This window comes from Tiliqua scincoides, chromosome 4, assembly GCF_035046505.1.
Source record: "Tiliqua scincoides isolate rTilSci1 chromosome 4, rTilSci1.hap2, whole genome shotgun sequence".
Classification (NCBI taxonomy): Eukaryota; Metazoa; Chordata; class Lepidosauria; order Squamata; family Scincidae; genus Tiliqua; species Tiliqua scincoides.
Window position 1 is genome coordinate 97800951 of NC_089824.1, and position 26448 is coordinate 97827398.

Genomic DNA, 26448 nt, shown 5'->3' on the forward strand with positions numbered 1-26448 from the left:
CTACTAGACAGAGGACTGGTTCAAATGATACCGTTCTTCATACGAGTACAATGAGAAATTTAAACTAGTATTTGGATGATGTGTGAAGGGATGGTTCGGATGAACCTCCCCTCCACGCAATGAAAAAAAGGTGAACTGGGAGAGGAGTGGGGAACATGCAATCTTGCTCCTCAAAGAAGATCTGGTTCAGAAAGTATCAGAAATGATAAAAAATTTAAAAAAGTAGAATTTTATTCTCTTTCTTCTCGCTTTTAAGCATTTTTTAATACAAACTTTTTGAAACCGAGACGCTAATTACGTGTTACATGCTATTGTACATAACAGACTCTGATAAACTTTTTCTAAAGCAAAAACACTTCAAGCGTATTTAAGTAGGAAGGAGAGAGAGAGAGAGAGAGAGAGAGAGAGAGAGAGAGAGAGAGAGAGAGAGAATACTTAATTCGTTCTTACTCCCCCCACCCCCCCGGGTTCAAAACAGCAGGCTAGAAAAGGGTTCTGCCTTGCCACATGTTCTTCACTCTCAGGTGACCCCATCCTGAAGCGGTTTTGCTTTAGAAAACAGACATTAAGGCATTGTTACATGCATTAGCAGATATACAGCTACTTTTCCCCTGATCGTATGCAGCTGGGAGGGGCGGCAGCGGCAGCACTGAAATCTGGAGCAGGGCCATGTTAGCGGTAAAGAATTAACTCCCTCTCCATTGGAGCCACAATTCAAATCCTCCCACTCCCCCACCATGTAAACCATTTAACAAAGGGGAGGGGGGAAGCATGCAACTTATACAAACATGCACGTAAAGTAATGCCTAGTTTCACCCTCAGGGTATCAGATTTGACTTTTGAGACTCCAGTTGCTGATCCCTGTTCATCAACAGTGTTAAAAAGAACCATCTTCTACACTTCAAGAGGTTCTTTAAAATATAATTCTTATTCTGTTCATTGCAAACAAAACTTTATTCAGTGTTCTCTCAAATTCATCCACTTCATATTAGCTTCTAGTTTAATTGGTAATGTATTTACAACTGTTTTTTTTTTCAATTATCACAACTATGTGCAATCATGATAACTTACGGTTGTGAATGTTAGTGGAAAATAAAGATAGAGACTTACTTCCCCACACAGGAATATCTTTGCTTTCTGCTTTCATAACAATGGAGGCCATTGTCATTGTTACAGGTATAGCATCAAAGTACGAGGAATGTGGAGCCAGAGTCAATATGGCTGCTTCGGTAGGCAATGCCTGTCTGCCCTTCACATTTATCCAATGGAATCCACCTGCAAGCCACATTGTTCTCATGATTACCTTCAGCAAGACATCCACAACCCTGAAAATAATTAGATACCACAGAACTATTAGCACAACACTGTCACTTTAAAATGGCACACTAATCACAAGAACCATTTCCTGGTTAACTGGAAAATAAGCGTCTAGCTTATTTTTGAAACTGAAACTAAATTTCTGAAACTATTTTCATGTTATGTTACACACTTACATTTAATTACATAGTATTGGTTTAACCCAGTGATCTTCAACCACTGTGCTGCAGCACACTGGCGTGCTGTGAATGCTTCACAGGTGTGCCATGGGAGTTTGAGGAAGGGTCATATTAGGGAATGTGAGCCCTGGCCAGCAGTACGGTGTGCCTTGTCAATCGACAAAAAACAGATGGTGTGCCTTTGACAATTTTACCGCATTCTCAGTGTGCCACGAGATGAAATACCGTAAACCAGCGGTACTTCTGAGTAGACCTGGTTAGGCTTGTGCCCTTAGTTATATTAATTAAATTAATTGTAACATAATAATGTAATTAAAAACTAGTAGTGTGCCTTAACAACTTTAGTACCTTGTCAGTGTGCCGTGAGCTGAAAAAGATTGAAAATGGCTGCTATAGATATTCGCCTATAGTATGCAAAATTTTTGGCAAGTAATCACCTCCAATTCTCACTTCGCCTTATCTCCTGGTCAATCAGAGGGCAGAGCCTTTCAACTCTGAAAAGTTTCCTCAAGCACCAGGCAGGCTACTGCAACTTTACTGGGAAATTCCAGCCAAAGTTAACCTTTTACTCTCCTTTCTTCGTTCCCTTTTGCAAATGCTGCTGCAGCCTGGTTCTGCTTTGCAAATACTTGCAAAGCAGGTCTGTTTTTTGAATCACCAGGATGGGATCCACTTGAAACAAAGTCCCGTTCAGTGCACCATTATTTAAGAATAACACCCATGGAAAGCAGTGGGTCTACTTCTGAGTAAAAAGGGTTGCAAATATATCTCATCTCTCTGCTGTGAATTGAATTGCACACTCTCAGTTATGTGTTATGGGTTGTATGCTGTACGTAGAGCTTCTGGCTTAACACACCAGACACCTTAAGGGTGGATTTGATTCATGGATCTCCTGCAGTGGTTCCCAACTTTTTTCACTTGCATATCCCTTGGCAGCCCATTTCCATAAATTGTACCCTTCATATTAGCAAAATGTTTGTAATAATACAAGCCCTCATCTCCAATCAGACTTCATGTATTCATCACATACTTTCTCTTTTCATCTGTTTGAAGAACAGAAGACTCTGCCTTTGCACTGTTTTGCACCAGAAGTGTGCTGAGAAATTCTGGCTGATTGATCATTTTCCATATTATGTTTCAGCTTTTTTACTGTGCTGGTTTTCAATCACTGATTCATGCATGAACTGATGACCAAAAACTAGCTATTGGTGGGGCTTTCACAGCCAACTAGCTACCTTCCTTCCTGTTTTGCTGGTCCTTGCAATACATTCCTGCCTTGCAAGGTATTCTGGAGCACAACCTGCCTTTTCTTGCCATTATTCCATTCTTTCTCAAGTACCCCTAAAGGTCCTGTTGAGTATCCCTGGGCGTACGTGAATACCAGGTTGGGAACCACTGCTTTACTAGTATGTTGTTTACAGTGCACTTACTCTGATAGTGTTTACAAAAAGGTGGTGAAGACCAGCATTTAAAAAGAATAAAAATGTATCTTATGATCTTTTACTATGTTTTAAATAAATTAGAGACTACAGTCCTTAGGTAACAATTAGTGGTAAGTTATTTTTCAGGATCTGGCCTCAGGTAAAATCAGACAAAACTGCAGTCAGACATACCCCCTAAGTTTAACCCCAACTTATTCAAGGGTCATAGAAAATTCCGTGATTGTTGGCTCAAAACCTGCCCTCGACTTATCAGTGGGATCGACTTATAGGCGGGTGTCTGCGGTAGGTTGAAAATTGCTGGTTTAAGCCATTTCAGCCCAACATTGCATAAATGCAACAGGGATCAAATGTGTATACCAGAGGACTGGGCAGAAATGCATTAACCTATCCTCTCAGAGACCCATAAGACAGATTATATCACAGTTTCCCCCCACCAGATCAGAAGGTTTCCCCAACAGAAGGTGGTGACAACATCACAAAAGAACAGGTTCCACTGCTTCTTTATTGCATGCAGCAAACAACCATGCTGCAGGAAAAGTTTAACAAAGCCATCTCCCCCATTTGCTGGTTTACTACATGAAAATTCTTTTCTCCAGGGAGGAGGTTTAACAAAAGTTATTCCCCACCCACAGTCTAAAGTTAAACAATCCAGAATTCTTTTACTTCAGCTTACAACTTTAGACTCAAACAACACGTTATGTTTACCATATGATGCAGTTAAGCATTTGTCTTTACTCATGTGTAACTGTCACATTAGATTGCAGTTCAGACTGGGGCTGCATTGTGCAACAGAGTATTGAACCCCTTTCCTCTGCACTGTTTTCCTGCAGCAAGTCATGGTCCTGAAGCAGCTATTTAAAAGTTAAAGTGCCTCCATCTCAATGCATTGGCCCCAATTCAAAGTGCAGCCTTAAGTAGCTGTTATATAGTGATCCTTTCTTGTTCCAAGATGTGCCTTTCTATCCTTATTGGTTGACTATTAAAAGTACCGAAACAAGGAATAGATTTTCCAATAATAATACCATTTCTACAACACTTCACATACATTGTTGTGTTTCAATCTCTACAAAATCTCTGCATGGTAGTTTAGTATTAATCATTATTATATTGTAGATGGGAAATGAAGTCACAAGAATGGCCAACTAGTGCCTTTGGCAGAAGTGAACTTCAAAACAGGACATTTCCTGGTTCATAGCTTAGCCACTATGATGTAATAGTAGGCTGTTTCTAATACTATACAGTATCTGAATTTATGAAGCTGTTGTCCATAACTATGAGAATATTCTAAGATGAAGACAATATTCAACCTTAGCTCTTCCCAGCCATGACCACAATTTTGGCTTTCTATAATTACAAAGAAAATTTACTTAACATTGTATGCCTATCTCTGAATGCCAGATGAAAAGGAATGGCAAAAGGATCCAGGTATCTTGTTGTCTTAAGTGCTCCCTAAGGCATCTGGTGGGCCACTGAGAGATAAAGGAAGCTGGAGGAGATGGACCTTTGGCCTGATCCAGCAAGGCTCTTATGTTCTTATGAATATGACCCAAGGCATTTTCCTTCTTTGTACTTATGAGCTCTTACATGCAAAAACCATTTAAAGTTTAAATGCTTAGTCCAACTAATGATTTGTCCAAAGCATAATTACCTTAAATTCCCATCAGTTTTGCTTCCTTACAATGCTACACTTTTGCAACTAATGAGTAGAGACAGCCTTTCTATTTACTAACACTGGTTTTAGTATTCAGTGTGCTATAATCTCCTTGCTAGTTTATATATGGCCTGAATTAGTAGTGCCTTCTTTTTTCTTTGCCCCTCAAAGCAAAGCTTTGATGAGGAGAAAAAGAAGCACACTGCTAAGGAAGTAATAGTAATCTTCATAATTTCTGATCATGGCTTAAGGAGCAATTCCCAAAGAATGAGGACATGTGAAGGGCTGGATTTCTCCTCTTTAAGACATGCCTGCTGAGGTACATGTCAGAAGCAGACATTAGCCAGCTTCCTTCCCTTTAATAGACCCCCAAGCCTGGCAGATCACTCCATGTAGAGAACAGAACCCTACTTCCTATATTTTTCAATGACGAATTCATGGGTGAGGATAGGCGACACTGATCAGCAATTCTCTTGCGTTTCTAGCCAATCAGATGTACCCTGCGTTAATCCTGGGATTATCATTGCACAGCACAACATGTAGAGATAACAAACATAAAATGTTCTAGAAGAAGCAGCACAGTCAAGATCTTGTAAACACTTCTGTCAACACATCTTTGGGTACCAAATAAAGCAGTTAAGCAGTTTATGCAAACAAAGATACAATCATAAAGAATCAGGACAGACTGAAACATACGTCAAGGAGCAAAAATAGAGTGTTAGTATCAAATGAAAGACATATTAACTCCCACTGGCTTCATCTTGTAATGAAAAGTTGCTATAGAAGGAGATAATCTTCAGTGGCAAATTGATGATGGGGAGTATATAGTTAACCCTTTCCCCACTGCGACTTCTCACCCGCCAGCAAATTTCTCCCTGTTGGGTATAAGGCATGTTTATTCTTGCAAACATGCCTAGAACCCCTGGAGGAAGGGAATTTCAGCAAAGAAACAGGCAGAAAAAGGGGTTAAGCATTGCCTCTTCCTTTAAAACCTGCAATGAAAAGCTAGTCTCTCCTGAATCTACCTTTTGCCACAGACATTGGCAATTAGTGCTTAAATATATATGTTTCTATGCAACAAGTAGTTTGTTCCTTAGAAAGAACAGTGCTTCAGGCACCACACTTCTGGGTACATTTCAGCAAACCAGTGAACAGGGACTTACTTTCGCCACCAGGAGAGGGGCTTTTCTAATTCTTTCTCAGCAGATCCCATTGAAGCGATGAATGCAAAAGGCCAGGCTAACAACATCATAAAAGCAGCAAAGAACAGTCGGATGGGGAACAGGGTCAAAGTCATGAAGGCAATCTGCAAAAACAGATAATTTGATTCTTTTTAGATTGTTTGGCAGAAAGATCCAAGTCATCCAAATAGTTACCTTTAACTTACAGCAATGCAAAACAATATTACGGTGAAGATATTAGCCACAGAAATTGCACACAGTAACCAGTGAGTTTCAAGTCTCCTATACTCAGCAAGGGCCCAGTCCTATCCAACTTTCCAGCACTGATGCAATCATGCCAATGGGATGTGTGCTGCAGCCTGTGGGTGAGGGACAGTCGTGCACACTTCCTCAAGGTAAGGGAACATTGTTCCCTTACGTTGGGGCACCATTATAGCTGCAACAGCACTGGAAAGTTGGATAGGATTGAGCCCAAAGCCAGGAAATATGCAACAAAATATCTGTGGTTCTGTTTGAGTTCTCAACACTGGTTTAGATAAAAAAAGCTATATTCTAAAGACAACTTTGTTAGTAAGAGCGACAACTGAAAGATTAACACTGGGCATAGGATACACAGTCAAATTATGTCAAAAGTAGCTTCCTAGTGTGGATCAAAAGAACCAGGACAGCAGTGCAGGCACACCCTTCATTTCATAAGGTTCAGTTCTAGAGAGAAGTAAGTTGCAGAGACACTCTGAAATGCACCTAAATTGAACAGCACTGCAACCATGTTTTCCATATACAGTTTTCCTAAGTATATACAAGTCACTCTGAGTGTGAAAAATTTCCAGGAGAGTGTTACTTAGGAAAATAAATATTAAGGAGGGGAAAGCCTCTCTTCAGAGCACTCACACATTTTGATCACTACTCTGATCAGGGATGGAAAATTTCAGCAGATTGGGGAGGGGGAACAAGGATGATCATGTAAGATAGCGAGGGGAATTGTGTACATTTCCCTGAGTTCTTTGGAGAAAGAGCAGGATAAAAATGCCAATAATCTTCTATTTAAGGGCTTTTTGTAGCCCTGGTGCTGAAGCTCTGGACCCCACATTACAAAAACATTATGTTTTAAAATGCATTTTTGTCTATAATATTACTATCCCTTCTGCATATATAAAGTAAATTTAAAATATACATTGTTGCTTGAACACTCATATGTATCAGAATCTGACAGAACTTTGTAGGAGTTTTCTTCATTCCTGGGGTGTTAGCAAAATTCTCTGCAGATTATATAGTAGCCTGTGCATCAATTTTAGCTGAGCATTCCTAGGTAAGACTATTTCTAGTGGGAGGAAATACTAATTCTCCTAAAGCCGATGGAACATTTGACACAGACTTAGGACAGTGAAAAGGAATTACAATTCTGAGATAAAGACAAAAAATAATCCAGGCTCTTCCACAAGTATCCCAATTCATATCAAATGTCATGATGAAGATGATGACTGAAAAGAACAGATCTTAAATGTAACAATTCCACATGTTATTGCTATAAATGAAATATGGGGCAAGTGCAAATATTTTGGAATTTGAATTTCATTTCTCAGTAATGAGAACCAGAAAAGTCCCCCCCCCATCTCTATTAGTTCCCAGAACATCAGAATTTGTGTTCTTGTTGGCAGATGTCATAAGAACATAAGAACAGTCCCACTGGATCAGGCCATAGACCCATCTAGTCCAGCTTCCTGTATCCCACAGCGGCCCACCAAATGCTCCAGGGAGCACACCAGATAACAAGAAACCTCATTCTGGTGCCCTCCCTTGCATCTGGCATTCTGACATAGCCCATTTCTAAAATCAGGAGGTTGCACGTGCACATCATGGCTTGTAACCCGTAATGGATTTTTCCTCCAGAAATTTGTCCAATCCCCTTTTAAAGGTGTCCAGGCCAGATTGGGGGGGAACAACAAAGGTCATCTCCTCAATGACCTGATTTTTCATACCATATTGTTATTCCTTGTTTCTTCTAAAGAGTTCACTGCAGCATCCATGATTTCATTTTAGTTTCACAACCACCCTGTATGGTAGGAGGAAAGATACTGGCTGATTCAAGGTCACTTACAACAGAATCCCCCTATGCCAAGTCCAGCACTATCCAGTACACCACACTAAGACATTAGGATGAAGAATACAAATATCAAATACGAAGTTGGTGGGGTTTGTAATTATCTTTCCATTCCATCACAGAAACATTATCTGTCAGAGTAACTCCATTTTTGGTTGTTGTCCGCAACCAGCCAAGAGTTAATTGCGCTAATAGCTTTTGTCAAGATAGATCACTCTTGAGGTAATCCCTGCTCCCAAGACTAATTCCAATTCAAGTTAAATTGCTAATGATACTGATGACATTCACCTATATGAGGTTTTGGTGAAGTTACTGTAAAACTGCAGCCAAAACAGAAATGCAGGGTGAAGTCTGGAATGATTCCCTGTTTGGATAAATTTCAAATTTCCTGGAAAAAAAAAAATCCCTCTGCACACACAGTATTTGTGGTTTGTAGCTTTTATGAAGACAATTTGTCTTCATGTCAATTTTAAGTACATCTAGTTGCACTAATCTTACTCTGACTACCCCAATAAGTTTTAACCAGTTTTAAAACTAGCAAAAAGATATATACCAATTGAAACCTGGTAGCAGAACCCACTGCAATCTCATTTAATTGCATTCTATGTCCAAATACAACAAAAACAGTAATACTTCCTTGTTCTAGAAAGTGTTTTCTATCCAGGAAGCAACCTTCCTAATATGAATACCAGATGGACAATCTGAAAGTAGATACAGCAGCAGCACTACAAATCATGTCTCTTTAGATTTTATCTAAAATCTAATACAAATTAATGTGCAAAGGTTATTTTTCCATTCCTGCATGGTTTTGATTTGACCTCTGTCCAGAAACATATTACAAAGACATTCTAGGCACAGGTCAGGACAGCAAGCTGTTTAAGTAAGCCACAATAGAGCCACATATTATTTTTTTAAAAGCTAGTGAATGTTTTTTTATATTTCTGATTTCTGTTTTCAGAAATGCAGGATCACATCCTCTGATCCTAATGTAATAGGCAGATACATTATAGACTTCTAGCTTGGAGGCATAAAAATGGATTCTATATAAATATTGCAGCACTGCTAAATAGGTGAATGATCAGTGTTGTAAGTCAGGGGTGCCCAAACCCTGGCCCTGGGGCCACTTGTGGCCCTCGAGGCCTCTCAACGCGGCCCTCAGGGAGCCCCCAGTCTCTAATGAGCCTCTGGCCCTCTGGAGATTTGTTGGGCCTACACTGGCCCGATGTAACTGCTCTTAGCAGGAGGGCAATTGTTTGACCTCTTGCATGAGCTGTGGGATGAGGGCTTCCTCCACTGCTTATTGTTTCATGTCTGTGATGCAGTAGCAGCAGCAAAGGAAAGGCCAGCCTTGCTTTGTGCAAGGCCTTTTATAGGCCTTGAGCTATTTCAAAACCTTCATTCATTCATATGAGTTCATCTTTAATATATCCATTTATGTAAACTTATGTAAATTTATTCAAATTTTACATGTAAATTAATTCTTTTTTCCCCCGGACCCCAACACAGTGTCAGACGGATGATGTGGCCCTCCTGCCAAAAACTTTGGACATTCCTGTTTTAAGTAAACAGAATTTTTAAGGACTCAAGAATCCAGAAGGAGAAAATACAAACACACCCTCTTCTGCTATAACACAGTGATACAATGAAGTTAGGATTGGGCTGTAAAAATAGTAACACTCAGAAACTAGTGGGGAAAACCAGATGGATATTATAAAGAATGCTCATTAAAAACCTTTTGATATTTGTCTCTGCCTGAAGAACTGGAGCAAATGCAATTTTTATATCCTAAGTTTTGGCAGAAGACAATGGACCATATTGAATGCTCAAGATAAGCTTCAGGAGCTTGAAGCACATAGGTAATGTAGCCATCTGCTTCTATATCCACAGTGGCCAGAACAGTATTTTTAAGTAGACGATCAATGATCAGTTATTCCACAAATAACTAGGAGTTATGCTAGGCTAGAACCTGAGAATAGAGTCCACAGAGCTGGACACTTCCATTGTGAGACTGCCAGTGACAGAGAGAATGGGACATCCAGGATTTGTGTAGCAAACAAAAGAACCTTGGCTGAGGCTCCTGGGGTGTATCAGCCTGTTTTTGTAGTATGGAATTCCATTGTTTAAAGCACGATCTCCGACACTCTTTCTCTCGATACCGAGCTAAACAAACGCATCGGTAAAGCAGCTACCATGTTTTCCAGACTCACAAAGAGAGTCTGGTCCAACAAGAAGCTGACGGAACATACCAAGATCCAGGTCTACAGAGCTTGCGTCCTGAGTATACTTCTGTACTGCAGCGAGTCATGGACTCTCTGCTCACAACAGGAGAGGAAACTGAATGCTTTCCACATGCGCTGCCTCCGACGTATTCTCGGCATCACCTGGCAGGACAAAGTTCCAAACAACACAGTCCTGGAACGAGCTGGAATCCCTAGCATGTATGCACTACTGAAACAGAGACGCCTGCGTTGGCTCGGTCATGTCGTGAGAATGGATGATGGCCGGATCCCAAAGGATCTCCTCTATGGAGAACTCGTGCAAGGAAAGCGCCCTACAGGTGGACCACAGCTGCGATACAAGGACATCTGCAAGAGGGATCTGAAGGCCTTAGGAGTGGACCTCAACAAGTGGGAAACTCTGGCCTCTGAGCGGCCCGCTTGGAGGCAGGCTGTGCAACATGGCCTTTCCCAGTTTGAAGAGACACTTGGCCAACAGTCTGAGGCTAAGAGGCAAAGAAGGAAGGCCCATAGCCAGGGAGACAGGCCAGGGACAGACTGCACTTGTTCCCAGTGTGGAAGGGATTGTCACTCCCGAATCGGCCTTTTCAGCCACACTAGACACTGTTCCAGAACCACCTTTCAGAGCGCGATACCATAATCTTTCGAGACTGAAGGTTGCCAACTAAAGCAGGGGTCTCCAGACTTTTTGGCCAGAGGGCCGCATCAAATATCTGGCATGGTGTGGAGGGCCAGAAAAATTTTTTAAATATAAAATTTAAATAAATAAATTAGAGATGGAACTTAGTTGAGTGAATAAATGAATGAATGGGCTCATTCAATCAATCTCTTAGAACATCTTCCAGACACAATCAGAGCACAGTTCTGGTCATGTTCAGCTGAGTGAGCCAGAGGCTTTCAGGAGACAAGAGGTTGGCCGTGGGCTGGAAAGAGGTTGGCTGCTGGCCACATCTGGCCCCCGGGCTGGGGTTTGGAGACCCCTGGTTTAAAGTAAGTGCAATGATAATCAGATAAATTTTGACATTATTATCTTGTATTATCTTCCAGTACAAGACCATAAGCTTAGCAAGAGTGCCAAACATGTATACAAACATGCAGCATTTTATTCTCTTACAGAGTAAGAGCTTTCACTCTCTTACTGGGGTGTATGTTCATTTTACTCATGACGTTCTGAAATGCAGCACCCAAGAGAATTAGGTTGGCAAGGTGAGGGAACGTATTTCCCTCACCTTGCCCAAAGTAAGTCACCTTGTCACTAAGTTAAAGATATGTGCATAAGCACATTCAACAAGTAAACAATTGTATGTCCATCATCGTACAAACAATGATCTGAATTACTCCAGTAACAAAAACACACTTGGTTCAACATAGATTGTTTAAAAACACAGTACAGCACAATAATTTAGAATCTGAAGAAAGAGTTTGGAATAAGATAAAGATCATTAACAAGAAGCTAAGCTTTCAGAAGTGATTTGGGGTTAAGGATCATGTTACCTGATTGAACAAGGTCAAGGAATCTGTTTCACAAGCTCTATTTGTTTCAATATTTATGCCAAAGAACTACTTGAAGGATTAATTTGCCCAACATTAAGCAGCATTAAAATGCTGTTTTACTGGAACATACAAACACAGATATTGAAAGAATGAAAACTAAGTGGGAACTTTCAAAGATAAAATAAGAAAGCAATGAAAAGTAATGCTGGAAGAATGTACCAGTTTAAGTACTACATAATGCACTTATCTGTAAACCTCAGGAAGAAATACCAAACAATTCTACTTTTTACACACAATCAAAACTACACCATACAATTTAATGTGACAAAAATTAGAATGTGCGTAGTATGTACTCAGTTGAATCCAATGGTTTCCCTTTGTCTGACAGGAGGAACTTTCACTAGAGGAAGGAAACCACTGACTCCAACTCACTAGGCTTAATGGTAATACGTTACGTTAAAGTTATTTTAAGAAACTATACTTTTATTCATGACATTGTACATACAATTGCCCCAAGTTGCTTAGAACGAGAAAAATAAAACAATCTTCATGTTGAGACAATAAATAAGTCTAATGCACACAGGATCTTCTACAAGTCTTTGAAACTCAGAATTCTGTCTGAACAGTGGTATCTAATAGCATCATACAAGCCTTTGAATTTTATGCTAGCAAACAAGTCTTTCAAACTGACAAATATGAAACAAGCCTTAGCTTTTTTCAGTGCAACTGACTCTGTTAATAAGGGGCTGTTCCTAAATTCTAAATACTGTACATCTGATTTCTTCACTTTTCTTAATACTGCTCCTTTTTTAGTATTAAAAAGCCCTAAAACTTTGCAGACAGAATTTAAAAAAAATTCTCTCAAGCAATGAAAAAATCCTAAATGGTGCTCTCAAGCACCCTGTAAGATGACTTAGCGCCCAATCCCATCCAACTTTCCAGCAGCCTCAAAGCAGCCCCGAGGTAAGGGAACAAATATTACCATATCTTGAGAAGGCCTCTGTGACTGCCTCCCCACCACAGGATGCCTTGCACATCCTATTGGCACAGCTGCACCAGCACTAGAAAATTGGATAGGATTGGGCCCTTAGCTCAGGACTGCCTTATCCCAAAGGGGGAATAAGGTTCCCACTGGTTAGGAATTATCAGTGAAATTGTTAATGTGTTACAGATTTTTTCGATATCTCAACTCATACCTTCCCCCACTTTAAATTTCTGTGTTTTTCTCCTTCTTTGATTGCTATCAGCAAATAATTGCCAGTCAGTGCATTCAGTGTTTATGAATTCAAGCAGAGTTCTTTTACAACTTTAAGCCCGGAGAACATTCACATCTAAAATATGTAAACCATGAGTGATTGTACATGTACATATCGACCTATTCCCAGATTCAGCACACCAGCTCATAGGTACATTAACATATTAATTTTGATCACATTATATTTTTAAGATGTGCATCTTTCTGTGCACTTATGCAGCTTGAATAGCATAACATGAAACAGCCTAGATTTAAACCCTAGAGAGAGGGTTTAAATTGGAGTTAAATTTGATAAGAGTTTGTCACTGCTGCTGGTACTGGCAGACAGTCTTATGAAATCAAAATAGATATTGCAACTGTGGGTCATTCATTAAGAAAAAATTAAAACGTATTGAAAACCAGTATGACGATCAGTGTCTAAGACTGAGGTAGGTGTTTGGCTATACTCATTATTGGGGATGCAGAAAAACATTCCCGTCCAAAATATTTTTGATATTTTGTTTTTTAAAGCACACCCACAATTGCAGGTCAAAATGTAACAATCCTAGCATGTTTCTGCCCCATGGCTGAAGCCTCACCCTCATCCCATGGCTAGCATAAAGGCTTGTGTTGCTACAGCTTTAAGAGTACCCTGTCCTTCTGTGAACAAGTAATACAGATTGGCCCTGCTTTCATAAACTATAATTAAAAGTCCTTGCTACAGCTGGTGCAGGGCTGCATCACTATTATGAACTCAAGGCCATTCTGGTGTTTTTTACAACTGGCTGAAAGGGACCAATTGGTTCCCTGCTTCACTCTTCCCCACCTTTATTAAAGAGTGCACCATACTATTGAGAGGGCCCGGAAGAGAGAGGACACTTTAGCCAGGCCTCTAGGGGTAGAGTAGGCTGCAAGCCCATTACCATGACTCACAAGGTATAGCAGTTGGACATGAATGCATTTGCCTGGCTGCTGTTTTCTGATATTTGTATAAGTATTTAATTTTTTGGTAGGATTTTGAAAATTCTGATAGTTTTTCAAAAGATAGCATGTTTTATACACAGGTATTTAAGATTCTCATATACAGTCAATTCTCATTCTGCGCCGGGGTTAGGTTCCTGGAAATCCAGTGGATACCAAATCCACAATTACTGAATCATTGCTCTTTTGGAATCAACTGGGTTAGGGAAAGAGGTGGCTAATCTGGTCAGGAATGCCAGCAGTGGATAGATTCAGAATGGCCACCACAGATGGCTGAGAACAGGAAGCACATGGTGCGAGCTCACACTTTGTTCCCTATGGATAAGTGAATCTAACTGAGTAACAAGGATTGACTGTAACTTTTAGATTGACTTTTGACAGGACTGAGTATTTTATAAAATTCTGAATATGTTGTATTTTTAAAGCACGGTTTACAATTTTGATTAATTCATCCAACATCCAATTATAAACCAACCATAGGGTCAGGATCTCAATGAACTTGGGGCTGAAACCAGATAGCTGGAGTACAGCCAATACTGTACGGCTCCAGTCGTGTTCAGAGTCCCAGCGGGCCAGAAAACAGCAGAGTTCATTATCCACGGTTTTTGGTATTTGCAGGGGTTCCAGGAATGGATTCCCTGTGGATATAGAGGCACCACCTGTATAACAGAATGAATTGCAACAACTGACATAAGTTGTGCCAGGACTACTCAGATACCTTTTAAGATAACAGTTGGTATTCTAGGTATCAGTTGCCACTGGTAACTGATTTAAGAATTAAATATTCCATGAGAAATCATTCCCTACACAGGAATAAAAATACAGTTATTGTTGGTACAACTGAAAACGAAAGAAAAGCAGCCAGAACGTAGGCTTTGTTTTATACATGGACTAATCAATGCAGCATATTTTCAAGAAAACATATGGGATATAGAGACCAATTTCTGTAAAATGGAGGTCACTTTGAGAGATGATCTGGAGACTGGGAGTTTAAGATTGGAAGCTTGGAACTGTGAGCTGTACACATAGCAGCCCATATTAAGATTCTGCCAGATGAAGCAAAGAACATGCTCAATCCGTTACTTTTACATATATGGACTTCACACTTTATGGAGAATTTTTTTGGGGGAGGGGATTGCTACTAACTGAACAAAGATTGGCTCTGGTAATTATTGCTTTCCAAGTTTACAAACTCAGATCTCTAAAACACAACCACATTGGAACTAGGTAATACATGGCATCTACAGGGTTTATTTTTTTGATCAGCGGTCTCCAAACTGCAGAACGCAGTGCAGACGGAAAAGCTTCCCCAGCGTGAACTGAGCATTCTGTCTGCCTACCTTGCTGCTCATCTCCCCCAAACTGTGCTCAAGCCAGCTGCATCTGCCTGGAAAACTGGGTGCACAGGCTGCTGGGGTAACAGAACCTGGAAGCGGCTGGCTAGAACACAGTTCAGGAGTAATTACACACTGGGTAAAGAAATATTTTCTTCTGTCTGTCCTAACTCTCCCAACACTCAACTTTAGTAGTAAAGTAAGAACGTACTGGGTACAAATTCATAAAGAGATACAGTTAATTCTAATACTAATATACAGGAGGTCTGGTCTAGAGGGTTGAGCCTCCATTTGCCTGAAGATAATATCCGAAGGTCGCCAGTTCGAAGCCACGGCACCGTGCGACCTTGAAGCAGCTGACAAGCTGAGCCGAGTTATTCCATCTGCTCTGAACGTGGGAGGATGGAGGCCAGAATGTGTGACCAGATCAAGAAAGAAACATCTGAGTGTTGTGGCTTCTTGAAAGATAGAAACCTTCTTTCAAATTGTAAAAATCCCTACGGGGATTTAAATTGCCTGCCCATGTAAACCGCCTTGAATAAAGTCCGAGGAGAAATCTGAGGACACAGAAAGGCGGTATAGAAATACCTGTATTGTATTGTATTGTATACAAATGAAACCAGAACTTTTTTGTTGGGTATGAAAAATGACGGTTATGGGAAAGAACTCTGAAATGTTACTTCTATATATGACAACAGCAGCGAGAATATGCACAACACTGGAATACGACAGAAATAACATCGGTTGAAGATTGGTGGATAAAGGTGCTGGATCTAACAGAAATGGACAAATTGATGACTTTACTTAAGGATAAGTCAGTGAATGTATTTTTGAATAATTGGAAGCCACTTATTTTTCTTGAGGAGAGAGAAAAGAATGATATAATGATTTGTGAATTTGAAGAATAAAAGCAATTACAATTAATAGACAAGAAGAGATCAGACGAATGTTAGACAAAGGGAGTAGAAAAAATACTTATAGGCTGAAAGAAAAGTCAGATATTATTATTAATTATTATTATTAACAGTATTTATATACCGCTTTTCAACTAAAAGTTCACAAAGCGGTTTACAAAGAAAAATCAAATAACTAAATGGCTCCCTGTCCCAAAAGGGCTCACAATCTAAAAAGATGCAAATGAATACCAGCAGACAGCCACTAGAACAGACAGTGCTGGGATGAGGTGGGCCAGTTACTCTCCCCCTGCTAAAAAAAGGAGCACCCACTTGAAAAAGTGCCCCTTACCCAATTAGCAGGGGTAATATTATGGTGATTGAATTAGATGCCTAAAGTTTGTATGAAATTATGATATACGGATTCACACTTGCATTAACTTATAGATAATTTTGCATGTTCAAGAATTTTTCGCTTATAGTTATTAATGTTTATTATGTTCAAGTTATTTGAGTGATTTGTTATTTGTTTAAATAAAAAAAATAAAATAAAATAAATCAGTGGGATTTAAGGGCACTTAACTTTAGCTGGATTATGCCCTTTAAATAACAGCAACATTCATTTGGAAACTAATAATCATTCTCCCTGTCTGCCAAGGATTCATCAGCAGAAGCCACAGATGAGAAACACAGTTGTCATCTTCTGATCAAGACTTATGAATCAAAGTGATTCAGCTAGATGAACACAAATGCACTTTAAGATTTAACAATTTTAGCTGGATACAGAAGTCATAATATCCAAATACCCGAAATGTCTTCTCTACAAACACAAGGCAATTATCTAGATCAGCCAATTATCTGAAACAAATCTTAACCTGTATCCCACCAACAATTACTTCCTTCACAAATAGTTGGTTACCACGCCCACTATGGCGTTATCCAACCCTTTTTTTGTCTTGCCCTTTCCTTTCCACACCTTTCCAATTCACAGCATGTTTTGATCAGGAGGGAGCTGTGGGGGGAGAGATATGATGTGAGTGGAAGGAAAGCTGTCCTTTGCAAATGGGCAATCCCCATGTGAGACTTATTCATTTTGACACTTGCATGCAAGAAAAATAAATTAGCTGCAACAACTACACAGACTAAATTACAAGGATACCTCACCACTGTGGCATGGTCATCTTCATAACATCTTGCTTTACTGGCTTGGTCCTCTTTTATAAGGTGGCTGCTGCTGTTCCTATGTTTTATTGTAATAGGGTTTTACTGTTAGTTTTTATATTGTTTTAATGTTTAGGGGTTTTAGCTGACTATGTAATTTGCTTTTAATTATGATTTTATGTTTTACTTGCACCCTTTTTGTAAGCCCCCGTGAGTCCCTTCAGGGAGAAAGGCGGGGTAAAAATACTGATAAGAAAATAAAATAAATAAGACGTGGAAAAATTCTTGACACCAGGTCACCAAAGCATTTTAAATATTTTTCTAGCCACATGTAGCATCTCTTTTAAAATCTGGATGTTATTGCCCAAGGATCTGAAATATTTTTTCCAACTGCGTACAGCCAAGCAGAGAGTTACTAGGTATCTATAGTAGAGAGAGTAACATTGCTTAGGTTAGAGAAGTTCTAGGTGCAAATGGAAATATTTAAGAAAACAGCCTAGTTATTTTAAATACTAGAAACGTGAAATCTAGAACTTATCTTCTGAACAGTTACAAAAGTCACAAAGTTAGTTTTACCTTAAGCTTGATAAATTTATGAACAGTATTGTAACAGGTGTAGTATTAGAGAATGGACCTAAGTATATGCATGCTGGGGACTCACAGTCTCCTGTGGGCCCATAAGAGACTATCTGTCCCATCACTGACTGCTGTGTGACTTACAGCAGCCAAGCTGTTAAGTATAAAAATTTAGAATCACACAATGACTCAAATTTTCTTAATATATGACAGAGCCAGGCTCTGCAATGCATACTGGCACTAGCATTGTATTATAGGATTAATTTTAAGCTGGTTCATGGTTCTTTTCTTTCCTTAGTGTTAAGTGTTGTCTTGTCTTCTGAAACATCATGAAAACTCAATAAAACTGGAATTTTTGAAGTCAAGCATTATAAATATGCCATGTTATTATGGACTTGATACTAATGGCCAAGGGCTGGGAAATCATCCCAAGCACTGAGGATCCAGTCTCTGGTTCCAGGAGATAACACCCTTTATATTATCCCTTGAGTCTACCTGAGAAACTCTGTATACTCCATACTTATATTCTGAGCACTGCAATCTGCCCTGTTCTCAGGGTGCACATCAAGGGAAAATTTCTTCGTAATTCTGGGAGCATCTTAGTTCTGGAGGAGGTTAAGAACCCCTGTATTATATGAATATATGCTCTACTTTCTTAAAATCATACACATGGCCTGCAATGAGCAAAAGATTTATGCAATATGGAAAAAGAGAAGTGAAACAGAAAGCTGCAATACTATAAAGGAGATTAGGCAAAGTTATACTGGACAATCAGCAAGGTTATTAATTAAATAAATGTACAATGTTACATTTAAGAAGTTAGTAAAAATATTCATATTCATCAAGAAGCACACACTTTAGATATAATATAATATAAATGTAAACTATATTATCTAGTTGTAAATTAACACGCTTTAGTGATAAGATTAACCAACTGGTATGCATAGTTGTTTAGAAATGACAAAGCAGTAAAACTTGCTTTAAATCACCTTAACTGCAATAAATCCACCTGGGCTGTAATTGTACATCAAGTATTTTGAGAATTCTGAAGTACTGGACAAAGTTACGAACTGGCAGCAACAAGCTAAAGGAATAGTTTATACACATCATTACATGGAAGACAGAGTCGTGGGGCATCTTAAAAACTTAAAACATTTATTTTAACTTAAGCTTTAGTGGACTACAGACCACTCCATCAAAGGCTTCTGATCCAGTCCACAAAAGCTTATTCTAGAAAAAAAACCATGTTAAGTCTTTAGGATGTCACAAAACTCCTTGTTTTTTATGCTGCACTAACATGGCTGTGCCTCTGGAAATTATTAGGTGTGTTAACATATGGTTCCAGGTTATGTCTGAAGGAAGGTAGGGAAACAATTCAGTTGAAGCAAAGCAGATTGGTGTATAATCAACATTTGCATGACAATGTTCTGAACATCTTGTTTGCAGTCCTGAGTCCCAGAAATAAATAAACAACAAAATATATAAACAGACAGTCAACAATGGTTTGCTATAGTACTGTATTAATACTGCTTCGAAATTAGGAAAGGGAAAGAACCCACCTAGAAAGGAGATGACTTAAGAATAAACTTTGCAATATATGCTCAAACATGTTTATAACCACAAATTAGTCCACCTTGGCTGAGATCCAGCAGGTCTCTTGTGCAAGCAAAGGCACTTCTCACTCAGCTTGGCCTCAGATTTTTGCCAATCTCTGCTCTGACTGCAGTAACTATGCCTCATTCTATTGTGCTTTTTGGGGTACAAGCAGCTCCATGTCAAGTACCAGTTTAGTACTTATGTGCAGGAGGAATATCCCACTGCACAGGTGGAGTTGCTTCCGTGTATACTTCTGTGCATTCAGTGCTGTGCATGGATTATGGTACAATACAGAAAATAAAGCAGTAAGCAACTTAGGGTGCGATCCTAACCCCTTATGTCAGCGTTTTCCAGCACTGACTTAAGGGTAATACAGCTCTGAGGAAAGGGAACAAACATTCCCTTACTTTGAGGAGTACTCTGTGAGTGACACCCAACTGCAGGATGCAGCACACGTCCCATTGGCACTGCTATGCCAGTGCTGGAAAGCACTGACATAAGGGGTTAGGATTGCGCCCTTAAGCAAACACAAGTTTTGGATCACTAGCCAGCCATTATTTGTGGTTACTACTGAACCCGTTCCTCCCCCTGTACTCTGTGGCACATCCAGGGAGTCAAAGAAGATGCAATATTTTCTCTTGTTTGTGTTGAAGTTTATCGTGCTGTTTCTTCTACATTGCTGTTCAGTCCTTAAGTCATGTCTGACTCTTGTGACCCAATGGACCACAGCACCCCAGGCCCCCCTGTCTACCACTAACTTCCGGAGTGTGCCCAAATTCATCTTCATTGCCTCCATGACACTATCTAACCATCTCATCCTCTGCTGTCCCCGTCTCTTTTGCCTTCAATTTTTCCCAGCATCAGGATCTTCTCTAAAGAGTCCTCCCTTCTCATGAGATGTCCAAAGTATTTAAGTTTCAGCTTCTACATACCCTAGCACAAATGAGAACATCACCAGGGCAATTATCAGAAAGGGTGGGCAGTTACCACTGGTGATTATCAGGTTATCCTAACCAACTTTCCAGCACTGATCCAGCCACAATGTAGCCTCAAGGTAAGAGAACAAGTGTTCCCTTAGCTTGAGGAGGCCTCCGTGACTGCCCCTCCACTACAGAATATGGTGCATACCCCACTGATACCGCTGCATTGGTATGGGAAAGTTAAATAGGATTGGGCTGTTTGTTTTGGGAGTTCTAGGTGTTCCAAACCTTTAATTTCATGGGTAATTCTGGTCAGCCAGCAGAAATGAATATATATATATATATATATATATATATATATATATATATATATATATATATATATATTAATATATATATTCATAGCGAGAGAGAGAGAGTTCCATTTTTCACAAAATTAATTGTTTAGAAAAACATCAAACCAGGAAGTGTAACTAAGAACTGCACTGAAAGCATGCAAGACTTTTGCTCAAATCTTCCCTGTTCTTCAATAAACTAAAGACTTAAGAAACCAGAAGGCCAATTAAACCAAACATAAGATAATTACTTATTCATGCAATGGACAATTTGTGTACAAAATTCAGTGCCGCCCAGAAGTTAACATGTCTAAAGAAGAGGGCTCAGGTAAGAGGCACTTTATTTGAAGTGAGTTCTCCTCTTTTATTTAGCAAGGGAAAAGTAACTAGTCCTCCTCACCCCAGCAGTGAAAAGTGGCTGTGTGCTGGTGTTGTTTTGCATCTTTTTTGATTGTGAGCCCTTTTGGGACAGGGAGCCATGAGTTATTTCATTTTCTCTGTAAACCACTTTGTGAACTTTTCCTTGAAAAGCGGTATATCAATAAGGATGATAATGACGGTGTGCAGCCGAGATTCAAATGCACTGTCAAAGACAGGATGTAAATATGCAAAATAAATCAAGGGCACAAGGGAGAATGTGAGATGGTTTCCGTCACCCTTCAGGAGCAGATGTGGGAACCACCGGAGCCTTTTCAGGTGCACACTCAAGATCGCACGCAATCCTAAGCGCACTTAATGCTCCAATCAGTGGGCCTTCCTTCTGGGTCCTCTTCGTGAGGACTGATCTCTGGCTTCCAACCACCAGGCGCACTAAGGGGGCTGGCTGTGTGCTCCCTGCTTCTGATGGGTCCCGGCGCTTGGAAGGCTGCAGCTCACCTGGGTCCTGTTCGGTAGGGGCAGGGGGGTGCGATCTGCGCCGGGGAGGCTCTCGCGCGAACACACACACAGGACCACCCCCCACACACCACAGCGCCTGCTGGAGATCTTGCGCGTGCCTTTTACGCACAGTTCCTGTCAAGCGCGCGCAGGCAGAGACTGTCAGGCTAGCCACGGCTTCCTGAGAGCAAGCCCCATCGAACCCAACAGCAGACATGCAGAGGACATGCGCCCACGCAACCCCATGGCGGAGGGAGCTGGGGAGGGGGGTGCAGTGGGCGGGGGGGCGCGCCCTCCCGCCTCTCGGGCACCCAGACACGCACACACCCACCTTGGCTTTCTGCAGGGCGCTGAAGCGCAGCTGGTGCACGAAGGGGCTCCGCACGGGTGGGGGGGCCGGCCCCCGCCCTTCCTCCCTCCCGCCCTCGCCTCCGCCCGGGGCGCAGCATCCTCGGCCCTTCAGCCTCATGGTGGGGATGGAGGCGAAGGCGAGCGGGCAGCAAAATGGGCGCGCGCCGCTGAGAGGCGCGCGCGCGAAGAGGGGGCGAAAGGGAGCAAGAGGAGGCACTGGGGGGAGGGAGAAGCGGAGGGGAAATGCCTGGAAAGGGGCAGGAGAGTCCTGCGCTGCGGCTGGCCAACTAGGCCGAGCAGGGCCACCGCAGACGCTGCTGGTGGAGGAGGAGATGGAGAAGGAGGAGGGTGCCCAGGCAGCGCTCGCCCGCTTGGTCTCCCTGAGCCGGCAGGGAGAGGAGGAGGAGGATGCGCGGCTCTAGCAGACGCTGCTGCCAGCCCTGGGCTCCCGGCTTCAGCCCCGCCCTCGGCTGCGCGCCTGCGCATTGGCAGCAGTGATGCGAGAGCCGAGATGGCGGGGTCGAGGGGAGGAAGAGGAGGCGAGACCCTCTGGGCGCGTCGGAGCCAGTGGGCGGGCAGAGGAAGGGGGGGGTGGGATACACTCACACACACAGGGCTGGCTGGTGGCCCACGAGGCGTCCCCTCAGAGGGGAGGCCTCTTTCCCAGCAGCAGCCACCCATAGATCGCACGACAGCCCAGCAGTTTGGCCACAGGCTCCGCAACAAGCAGGGCAGTCCTCTTGGGTTGGACCCCCAAGCCAGGTTCAGAAGAAGGCCCAGCAAGGATGGATGAGCACCTGCAGGCAGAGCTGATATTCCCCCCCCCCCCATCACCACCTGAAGCATTTCCTCGCCTCCCACCAGGGCTTCTGAGAGGAATTTTGTCAGGGGGTACAAAGTTTCTTCTGGGCCCCTTCCCAAAGGGGGAGGGGCGCAATGGGGGCAGGCAGAAGGGGGGCAAAATAGGGCGGGGGAGGGTGCTGACAGCCACCATAGTCTTTGGAGCTCAGGTCTTCTTGATGCAGAGCCCAGGCCTACCCAACCATGCGGCATTAGCAGCTAGATAAAGTAATATGGAAAACCAAACACACTCCTAAGTCTCTTTGAAATATAGAAAATCATTGCAAAAAATTAGCATCTTTATCTTTGGGTTCACACTAGATTGGACAGTGCCAAAATGAACTTCAGCAGCTTTCGCCCTGCAGCTGTGCCCGAGCATGGCAAGTGAGCGACACCAAAGAGCGACTATAGCAGGTCAGGTTCCTCCCAGATTTGATATTGTGTTGGGGAGGGTCATGGACGCATTCCTAGGCCTGGTGTGTATGGCTTTCAGCAGCAGTTGCCACTGCATGCCTGTGGTTGTGCCCCCAGCATCATGCGCAGGCTGCAAATTCAGGTGAGATAGGAAAATGTAAGATCCCAGGAACTTACTGGGCCTCCTCCTTTGACTCTTGGGCCCCCCTTTTGACCCTGGGCCGGGGTACAAATTACCCCCTTTACCCCCCTCTCCTAGGCCCTGCCTCCCACAGCCCTCCTTTCATGTCCTTTCCAGGACTTTGTATGCAGGTGTTCTGAAAGCCACTGAGAAACTGAGCATCATTTCTTGATACTGCCTTTGCACCCAAATTAAACAGGCATAGCAACAGATCTAGCTGTAGCCGTACATTTTGTGTGTTCATTAGTTGTTCTGATCGCCATTGCAGTTTGGTGTCTTGGTTGGGGGGGGCACGAGGGTCAATACAATGCCAGATGCAGGGGAGTGGCAGGGAGACGCAAGTGTCTTGTGCACTCGCGTGCTCCCTGAGGGCACAGTCCTATTCATTTTTCCAGCACTGGTGCAACCACAATGCAGCCCCCTGATAAGGGAACAAATGTTCCCATACCTTGAGGAGGCCTCTATGACTGCCTCCTCACTACAGGATGCAGTGCATGCCCCATTGGCACAGCTGCACTGGCACTGGAAAAGTGGATAGGATTGGGCCCTGAGTCATCTGGTGGGCTACTAGAAGATACAGGAAGCTGGACTAGATGGGCCCTGGGCCTGATCCAGCAGGACTCTTCTTGTGTTCTTATGTTCATCTTCCAGAATTTCCAAACCCTTTTGCAAACCTGCCAAAGATGTGTTGTAAAAAAGGAACAATGAAAAGAATGGTTTTTCTTTTCCGTACACATGTTTCGTATCCCATGACTAGTTATCAAACTATTTATTCTATTGGGCTGCCCCACTGGGCAAGCATTCCACCAGTGCTGACTGCCTTACAGCAATCGTCCAATAGTTCTTGGAAGCATGTGCTGCTATAGCGCTGGCAGGAAGGCCAGAGCCTTCCTGCAAGTGCCCGCAGATCCACCTGGACCCACCAAGGCATGTAAGGACCCAATCATATCCATGCAGTGCATGCCCACCACAAGATGCAGTTGGCACAGCTGCACTGGCACTGGAAAATTGGATAGGATAGGGCGCTAAGTTGGCAGAGAGGCAGGGCAGGGTGTGGGAGGGCAGAAGAGGGAGGCAAAGTAGCAGGGGATGGATTGGATCTGGAAAGGGAGCAGGTTCAGTGGCCTGAGTCAATACAGACTTGAGCCAGTGATTTCACTGCAGCTGGTCCAAGTAGAGCCTCCTCAGCTGCGGAGGCTTACCCCCGGATAAAGCAACAATTCTTCCTTTATCTAGAGAAGAACCTCTGTGACTGTCACCCCCTGCAGGATGCAGCAGTACTAGCCTTTTTGGCACCACTGCATTGGTGGGGGAGGGATGGATAGGACTGGGTTCTGACAGCCCAATCCTGAGCTGCCCAGGGTGCGGGGCTGTGGCGGTGCTGAAAATGGCTGCCGCTGCATCCTACACACTTTGGGCAGCCAACAGTGTCTCCTCAGGGGAAGGGAACTTTTGTCCCCTTACCCCGACTGCTCAATTCACTGGCAAAGAAAATGTCAGTGGTGAATCAAGTGCCTCCATATCGGGCGGTGAGCAAACGTGACAGGATTGGGCTCTGAGTCAATTTTTTTGCTATCTCCCATTCCCATTTTTTTTCTCCACCCCCCATCGTATAATGGTCTAATTGCTTCTCTGGCAGGTTTCCTGCTTCAGACATATTTGACATACAGTGTTGATGGGTTTAAAAATGTGATTGGCTTCTTGTGCATGGTGCAAGTATTCTTCATGTAGTGATTGGGTTGTAGGTTCGGAAGACACAAGCCAAAGATCTGCTTGTACAGTATTTGTTTGCCAGTCTGCCATTCTTTCCCTGCTTTTTGATATGCTGTTAATATGTTTCAAAGCTGCTTCTGTTTCAGTTTTTCTTTCTAGCCACGGTGAAAATAATATCAGAAAAATTTGTTTTTATGTCTATTTTTTTAGATGCAGACATGCCAAAGGAACAATTCACACATTGAAGGATATATGGATATCTGAGTTGTACGTCATACATCTGCATGCCCCCCAAAACACATGCAAGGCAGCGTCATACAGATGTTGCATATAAGAATAGTTAGCATGTATGAACAAAAATCATTTATGGAGATAGTCATATCTGATTTCGAGTTGACCACCAACATAGCCAGGAAATGAAATTGTGAGGTTATCATTGTTGCTCCATTAATGAATTAGTAATGAAGAATACCATTTGAGAATTTCATCTCCTATATTCATTCTATCTTGATTCCTAGATTATGCTCAACCATATACCGCAACTTTGTATCTGCTCCTTCAGTTTTTTTTTTTCTATACATTTTCTATACAAAAATGCCATCACCTACAGCATGATCTGTAAACCAGGTAACTGAGAAATACATTAACCGGTGTGATGTAGTGAATTGTGGTTGCTTCAAGGATTTCACAATTTCTCTGTGAAAATTCCAGTCTTCTAGTTCAAGAGCTCTTTATCTGAAAATTTGGCCAGATGCCCTGGATCTCTTCCACTGGTATACTGGACACCCTGGTCTCTTCTACTGGCACAGTGTTACAAATCATCCTGTTCTTTTCATCTGTTTTGCTGATGAACAGATATAAAAAGTTATGTCATTCTTCCTAGCACAACATTTGAAATATTTTCCCTAAGAAAAGAAAGTTAAGCATAATTATTATAATTCCTCTGTTGTAGCTTTAAACTATTTGGGCAGTTGTCCTTGAAGACTCTTAGCAGAGCATATGGGTCAGAAGCTGATTGTTGAAACTTGCAAGTAATTAATTAATAGAAACATTTATAGTTGACCTTTCCATTTTAAAAATCCACAAGGTAGCTAACGATAGTTAAAATCCAGTATGATCTATAAAAACCACAACAAAACTGCATGATAAAAATTAGGAAGAGTTTGTCAAGAACAACTTATTAACAGCAGGAATTAATATACATTCACATCAGAGTACAAAGCATGCTTGAACAACATATGAAGAGCCCTGCCAGACCAGGTGAAAGGCCAATCTAGTCCAACTTCTCATAGTGAGATACATAGTGATCTGCCAGATGCCTCAGGGAGCACACCAGACAACAGGATACCTGCATAGTGTTGCCATTCCTTTGCACCTGGCATTCTGAGGTAACCAACTTCTAAAACCAGGAAGTTGTACAATGTTCATCATGGTTTGTAAC

The 26448-nt window shown here is 41.9% G+C and overlaps 1 protein-coding gene across 1 annotated transcript in view; it reads right to left on the reverse strand.

Annotated features, from left to right (window-relative positions):
* Positions 1-21920, reverse strand: part of LPCAT1 (lysophosphatidylcholine acyltransferase 1) — a 42277-nt gene extending 20357 nt beyond the window's left edge. Inside the window, exons 1-3 of the mRNA XM_066626160.1 lie at positions 21840-21920; positions 5753-5895; positions 1111-1325 (exon numbers count right to left, since the gene is read on the reverse strand). Of these exons, the coding sequence (XP_066482257.1) occupies positions 1111-1325; positions 5753-5886 (349 nt within the window). The 5' untranslated portion in view covers positions 5887-5895; positions 21840-21920. The remainder of the gene's footprint in view (positions 1-1110; positions 1326-5752; positions 5896-21839) is intronic.
* Between the last annotated feature and the right edge of the window lie 4528 nt (positions 21921-26448).